The sequence below is a fragment of the Embiotoca jacksoni genome, unplaced genomic scaffold (assembly GCF_022577435.1).
Source record: "Embiotoca jacksoni isolate LCO1_2020_lvr unplaced genomic scaffold, fEmbJac1.0.p SCAF_4, whole genome shotgun sequence".
NCBI classification, from domain to species: Eukaryota; Metazoa; Chordata; class Actinopteri; family Embiotocidae; genus Embiotoca; species Embiotoca jacksoni.
Genome location: NW_027185392.1, coordinates 8,471,713 through 8,479,356, shown reverse-complemented (window position 1 = coordinate 8,479,356; position 7,644 = coordinate 8,471,713). Strand labels below are relative to the sequence as shown.

General features: G+C 39.2%; 1 protein-coding gene across 11 annotated transcripts in view; it reads right to left on the bottom strand.

Moving 5' to 3' along the window:
• Nucleotides 1-2,429: 2,429 nt before the first annotated feature.
• ptprdb (protein tyrosine phosphatase receptor type Db) overlaps nt 2,430-7,644 on the bottom strand; it is a 150,521-nt gene continuing 145,306 nt past the window's right edge. For 4 of the 11 annotated variants that reach the window (XM_069167781.1, XM_069167782.1, XM_069167783.1 and 1 more), the window contains 4 exons: nt 7,107-7,232; nt 6,868-7,022; nt 6,202-6,337; nt 2,437-6,083 (listed from right to left, as the gene is read on the bottom strand). In XM_069167781.1, coding sequence (XP_069023882.1) covers nt 6,015-6,083; nt 6,202-6,337; nt 6,868-7,022; nt 7,107-7,232 — 486 coding nt within the window. In that variant the 3' untranslated portion in view covers nt 2,437-6,014. Of the gene's footprint in view, nt 6,084-6,201; nt 6,338-6,867; nt 7,023-7,106; nt 7,233-7,644 lie in introns of all 11 variants that reach the window. The other 7 variants (XM_069167784.1, XM_069167785.1, XM_069167788.1 and 4 more) reach the window with 3 other exon arrangements.

Genomic DNA, 7,644 nt, shown 5'->3' with positions numbered 1-7,644 from the left:
AGTTGTACGTCCCCTGAGCCTCTTCAAATAGTCCCATGTTGTCATCAGAGTTAAAAAAAAAAAGTGAATTGTTTTTGACACCATACTGACATCTATTGTTATAGTCTAAGGTTATTGGTCAGAACAACTTCACCCATATCTAATTAATGATGGGGTTATTTTCAGATGGAAGGCCAGAACACTGATCAGAAGGAGTTAATTTTTGTCAATGACACTATTGAGACTTTAAGACTGTTAAGAAAATAATTATTGACTTTGTAATTATATCTTCTTAAATAATTATAGAGCTCTCAACTAATTAGTAATCTATGGTCAATACTAACAGTGTTTTCTCTTTACATTAACATAATGCAATGCATGATTAACAGGAGGCCAGAAAGAGTTGCTTTACTTCGTTTGGGTCTATTATTGAATGATTTGTGTCAAAGTAAAACCTTCATTTGCTCAGTCTCCTACAGAGAACGAGTCTGTTCAGAAGCTTCACCAGAAATAAGCAACAATTTTCCTGTGTACCGGATGCTACATTGTTTAATATACTGCTGCATTACAGGAGAGTGAAAAGAACAGACAGATAAAAGGAGAAGAGTATGGCTTTAAAGAGCCCACACAGTCTAGCAGAGGAAATCCAATAGAGGAAATGAGATATCATGGAAAATGCAACCGAGTCGCCGAGGTGCAACGGTGAGAAGACCGTTCTCAAATGTTCTGCTTTACAGAAAGAGTCTCTCTTCAGCCTGGTAGAGACGTTGGAAGTTCATCTGCTGTGACTTTACTGTGACATGTCAGACATGACTGAGCATCAGCTTCAGCTGTCCACTCACTGCCTCAACCTGTTTCCTAATATGGATTTAACAAGATGAAAAGAATAGCAAGGCAGGAAGCCCTGTCAAACTGGTATGCTCATTACACATCCAAACACAACATTGTTGAAAAATAGCTGGAATTAAAATGCTGGAATAAAAAATAGAGACTAACGGAAATAATGCTGCTATTCTTAACATTTTATCATCAGGGAGAGAGACATTTTTTTGAAGTATGACCAGAGGGTGGTTGTCTGTACGCTGGCCTTATCAGGACATATCAGACTGTCAGACATCAGCTTCAGCTATTGCGGATTACATACCTGTCTTGATTGAGCAAAGGCCGAGAGGCTCAATGCCATTCTCATAGTGAGAAACAATTTGAATTGTAACCACCACCTGACACTGCATTTTTTTCACCAAATAACACACCACAAAGCTAAATGTAATTTCATGAACAATCAAATAAAGCAAACTTACAGATCATTGTCGAACATGACAAACAAACTGAGGAGGAAAATGTAATCCCCATGTTTGCTTCTTTGATCAGTGAAAATATGTCACAGGTGAGCCGGTTCACTGAGGCCACGCCCACACAGGAAGCACCCACTGGAGTGGGATGGTGCCAGCTGTTCCGGTTCGTAAACTATTATTTCGACCCGTTAGTGGCACCAGATCACCCGAGTCATTCGGATTCATTTTCCTAGGACCACTTCTCTACTGTATTTAATTGCAATATATAGTTGTGAACTCAAGAGTGTTCCCATTTCTGCACTGCCACCAGTTCGTCTCAGTTGAACATTTTGCTGTTCACCACGGGCAGTTTCACGGCAGCTTAACTGACATTACCATTTTGTTAGATCTATGACCAAGTAAATATTAATGGCATCTTTTTTCTACAACCCAAAGGCCTTTGTTGGAGCATAGCCCATCTAGCATGACCTGGAAAAGAACCAAATATTTTTCACGTTTTCGCCATAAACCGTATTACCTGCAGAACATTCAGCTCGTGTTTTTTTAAATATATTTAAAATCAGCCCTGACAATTTTGCAAAGCACGCTGTGAGTTTCTAGGTTGACTCAAAACTTTGTTTTCAGCCGATATAACCGAGTTATGATGAAAAGACAGCAAGCGGAAAACATTGATGTCGTTAAAAATTAAAGTGAGTTTGGTCTCAGATGTCGTATCCATTATGCACGGAAAAGAACAAGTTATAAACTGTCCTTCCCCACAACAGCCTTAAAACCAACATAACTTTGACACGAAAGTAAAGGGTTTTATATTATAGTGGAAATATGTCCAGCAAGTTTCAGAGAGAAACTTCTGACTAGGTTAAGTATTCCTCCTATAATATTGTCAGATACTTACATTAAGGGTCTGAGATTGTCAGTGGTAAAAAAAAAGAAGTACTTTTAGTGGATTTATATTGACGGGGAGCGATTGTTTTACAATGCAGCCTGTTCTGCAGGTGCGGCGCTTAATACTGGATCAATTTCAAAAATTGCTGTCTCCATTTGTTACTCATACCCAAAATATGGGAAAATAAGGTCCAGGTTGAAAAATGCCCACATTTTCCTTTGGGTCTCTAAAAATTCATCTTTATAAATTAAATAAAAGAATGACACCCATTATTGTCCATGTTAATGCATTAATAACCATGTCATTGTAAAGTATAGTAGCTGAAACATGTTCTTTCAAAACAACACCAGTAAAATCTTTTCCCGTGTGTCCTTTATGTGAAAAGCCAAAAAATAAAAACAATTTTGATTTGTGGCTGTTTGGAGCTTGTTTCTATAGTATTGCAAAATTGAAAATCATTTTTTGTAAGAATATCCATCAACAACAAGGCAACCTAAAAATCACAAATATCTACAGTTTGGGCCAGTGTTTATATCCCAAATAACATATTCAGAAGTTACTGTTGTAGTAACATTAAAAAATGACTGTTTTTTTTCACTTGAGTTTATTTGTAACAAATGAAACTTGTGTCAGAACAGAAAACCATACAGACCTGTTTTTCAGTTTTCACACGCTCCGAGAACCAATGTAAGAAAATAAAAAGCACTTGTTGACCCGGAGCAGAAAACAAAACAAAAGGGTTTACATGTACAGACCAATTGGAGGTAACTGATCCAAGTAACACACCATGTTTTCATTTTTATACACTTCATAAACTCCAGTTTTATCCATCTACATGATACATTGGGGGTAAAATAGAACACTTTTTTGTGAAATTTCTCTTTGTGGTACGACAAATCCACAATGTGATGTATTGCACATACTGCTGTGCCATAATACTGTGATTGCAGGTGCAGCCTCTTATTAGATCACTATGTCTGATAAATTTCTGTTCACTCTTTACCTTAATCATTCATTTATTTATATTTATGCATTTCAATTACTCTCTGTGTTTTGTGTTATTTACATATACACAACCATGTGAGCATTACAGGGTCCATCTTTACCGAGTTCAAGTAAGACTCGTTTTTTGGGGGTGGGGCTATCAGAGATAATAGGATACTAGTATTAGTGCATAGTACAAAGAGAGAAAGTGCAAGTCTTCCCGTAACAGGTGCGACCAAAGGGGCATCTCAAAAGTGGTACCATGCATACAAAAAAACGTCAACAGGGTTACTGTAAGATGGTGGAAAACTGTCAACGATCCCTTATATGGTCAAGCGTTAATGGAGATACAAAAGAAAAATGACTATGTAGGTTCTGTGTCATTGGAGACGTAGCACCTGAACTTCTCTAACTCTTTGCTGTTAAAGGAAAACGTCCAGAAATGTAGACATCAGATGAACAGTTTGGCTGATTTTAGTTGAAGAGGATTACGCAAGTATATGTTTTTTTTAAACTGACAGAAAGCCATTGCCATTCAGCTTTATATAGATTTCTACATACAGTAGCTGAGCGAGTGTGACTTGTCTGAGCCAGCTCACAGTCTGCGCCAAAGTCGCTAGCGTGGCCAAAATTGAATGGCAGGCGAACTGAAGTCTCCATGAGAAGAGTATATACACAAAGCTTGTGTACGTGTCCTATGAAGAAAAGATGGAAAGCTAGACGTAGAAACCTTTTCTGTCCAAAAGGCTGATAATCTACCTTGAAACCACATTTAGTCTGCAGTTGAGTCTCATGTAAGATAAAAGAGATATGATGATGCAGTTGCTGGGTTTAAAATGATGAGTACGACTATCCAGCCTACACAGAGCCTCCCATTCAATATTTCACAGCCGAAAAACAGAACACACAATACTTTTACATACAGTAACGTAACAAAATCATATACACACATTCAGTTCACACACACACACACACACACACACACACACACACACACACACACAACACACATACATAAAATACACAAAAAACCCTTTAAAGTAACTTTATCAAAATAGGCGTGTAATATAAGGCACTAGAAATCTAAAATCAAAATACTTATTAGATGCTGTATTTTTTTTTAAATATGAGTTTGATCATTCGTCGGTTGCTGTGACACACAGAAGGATGACATCATCTACTGGAGTTGTGACATGATAAAAGGTCTACGTCCTAAGAGGTCAGAGGTTACTCCTCTGTCCGGACACATTAAATGGTGGCGGGAACCATAACAAGGGTAACATCCTTGTGTCTGGAAAAATGATGCACCATCATCAATATCATTGTTATCATCATAACTGCAGTTAGTGACTTGACACAAAAATATATGATACATCTACTTATTGCACACTGAATCAGACAGAGAGAAAAGTCAAAGGTGAGCATTCCAGTGAGAAAATTGTTCCTTCCCCGACACCACACCATCCCACCCCCTTCCTACGTCCCTCTCTCGCTCCCTGCTTGAGAACTCTTTGTGAAGCTTATTTGGACACATAAATAGTTGGTTTTCTTCTCTATATCATGCTCTCTGCACTTGTGTTCAATCTGGCTTCCTTTCAACGTACACACAGAACAACTTGGTGGGATTATTCTCGGGGCTTCCTGGTGGCAACAGTGTCGGCGCTGAACCCCGGTGGGCCCGTGGAGAATGAACAAATAACGGTCTTCAGGTCTCCGATACTGCAGGCGAGATAGTAATGAGGTTGAGAGTGCTGTGTTCATGCGAAATGTGTGAGTATTTTAAAAAAGAGCGTGGGTGGAGAATACAGGAGTGACACTCAATGGTGGCATTTTTCATAGAATTGTGAACATTTTCCACACTAGATTTTGATTGTACACTTTAAAACAGTACCGTATCACTTTAAAAAAAAAAAAAAAAAAAAAATGGCTACAGCTCATTGGATTACACAGAAAAAATACAACTTTGCCTTCGTATGGTCAGTGGGGACAAAGCCATAAAAACAGAAACAGAACGTGCCATAAGGAATATCCCATTTTTAAAAAAACAATATAGTCACATCGTTCTAAAAAACTAAATTAATGTTTTACTTTATGGTATGCATTTTATACCTCTCTTAAACTTCCCTTATCTTAAATCGTGAAGCGTAAGGTTGAACTGGTGGTGTTTATTACTGTATGGTAGAAATATCTTCGTTTTCATTCATGGGAAACGAGAGTCTGTTTCCAAAATAAAACAGATTAAAACACTTCTTGGTGTCTTCTTTTTTTTTGGATGTGTGTCCTTTGTCTTTTTAATACTGTGTGCTCTGTGTTTTCAGTATCCTGTTGGCAATTCTCTGGTGCTCAAAAGTCCCAGTTCTTTCAGTCCACAAGGCTTCCATAAAATGGATTTGTAGACTCCTTCTAGACAGTCCTCATGATAGAAAAATCTAGATTTCCTGTGACAGAAAAATACTGTAGCTGGGTCCTGTATTTAGGTTGGTGATGCTACACTGGTGGTGGACGAGGTGAGAGTTCCACATCCAAACAACGAAAAGCAATCTGGGTGCTCACAAAAGCACTGAAACAAATAAAAATCTATATTTGATCAAGTATTCTGATTGGAACAGTGGTTGAAGTTGCTTCTTCAGACTGACCAATGGGTGTGTTTGGGCTGAGGGTGGAAGGAAACACCCTTGTCAAGCAGGTTGCTATGGCTCAGTTAGAGGTTGATGTTTCTGGGTACAGGATAAGCCGATGGTCCCCATTCACTCTGCGTGTGGTGGCAAAATCTTCAAACGCACATCGCAGCCTAGTGCATTTATTCAAGTGGCACGTGACCCGACAAAAGTGCACTCGGTTGAATGTGACATGAGAGACGGCCACTGGGTTTATGTTGCATAGTGATCAAAGCTTCCCAGGTACTCCAGACTGGCCCGGTAGCAGAACTGGTACTGGTCCTGCAGGGGAGCACAAGAATATCAAGTCAAAGTAAAAGAAATGAAGCGACAGCAAATTAACAATTGTTTCTTTAAGGATAAGAAGAGCATGAGCAATAGTGACAGTGGGACAGCTCACCTCTGTCTGAACTGTGGCAGGTCTCTGGGTTCGCAGCATCTTGACAGTCTGGAAGATGTCTACAACTCCCTCGTACCTCATCCTCTCCAGCACGATACTGAGGGTGATGAACACACCGGTCCTCCCCACTCCAGCACTGTCAGGAAACAGGTGGAAAAATATTTAGAGCTGGAAATATTTAGAAGTGTAGCACCTGAAGCCACGTGTAATAAACTGAAGTCTCATGTTCACAATGATACAGAAGTTAGTTCCCAGTGATTATTTCCACATGCATGGCACAGATCAGGCACCGTTTGTAATGTTAACGTGTAAGCATTAACAGAGAGGTGGGAATTTATCTCTGTTCACTCTGTGGGCATCTTGGATGGTAACCTGACAATGTTTGTATGTTTTGTCTTTAAAACCTTTTTTTGTTTTAGGGTGAATTAAATGGTTGCTGACATGGATTCTGAAAGTCTCAACTGGAGGGACAAACAATAATCTTCCAGAAATTATTCTCTGTCTAAAACATCTGTTCAAAAGCTCTCAGAGGTGACCTGGTGACTTAGAGGACACTTTGTTTATGTTTCTTCACCCCTCTCTTTAGATTGTTGCTTCATTTGTCACCAGTCTTCACATGACAGTGAACAACATATAAAACACTGAGGCATTTGGAGGAAGTCTCACCTGCAGTGGACAGTAATCGGCCCATCCTGGCCAAACTGTTCTTTAGTTTTGTGCACCTGGCCAATAAAATCAATGAATCCTTCCCCTGACTTTGGCACTCCTTGCTCGGGCCAATCAGTGAACTGGAACTGACGAACTGTCCGTGATTGGCCGTCCTGCAAGGAGGAAAATTGTCTTTTTAGATCCACAAAATCTTTAAACCAGAACACACACATTTATACACACAAACTAACACTCACCCTGGCATCTGTGACTTTGAACTCTCGGAGGATGTACTGGGGCATGTTGTACTCAGCCATGGGGTCCACCACAAAGTACTGATACCTGGCTGAGCGCTCTGCAGGCCAGTACTGGTGACACTTCTCCTGCAGTGGACATTTCAAAGACTTCTCTTCAGATCTCTATGTCACGTTTAAAGGATTGTAAGGAGAACAATTTCTGGCTACTTCATCATGAAAATGTCTCCATAACTAGTGAAATTCATTATTCATTTGAAGACAATCTCATGGAAAATGAAATACGATGTTCTTGAAATTTAAATCACTCGGTCACTGTGCTGTGTGATTTCTCACTACTTCACAATGGCAAACATTTTTTATATTTACCTCATGAAATATCATTTTTATTAGATTTTCACTGAAAATACAAATGCCTAACAATGAAACCTCTATATTTAACCACATATTTTTTCATACAAACATCAAACAGCTGATCTGTTGCACAAAAGTCCTCCCCTGATCAAACCTTCTGCTAAAGGAAAGTCGTGAGAAGAGCAGG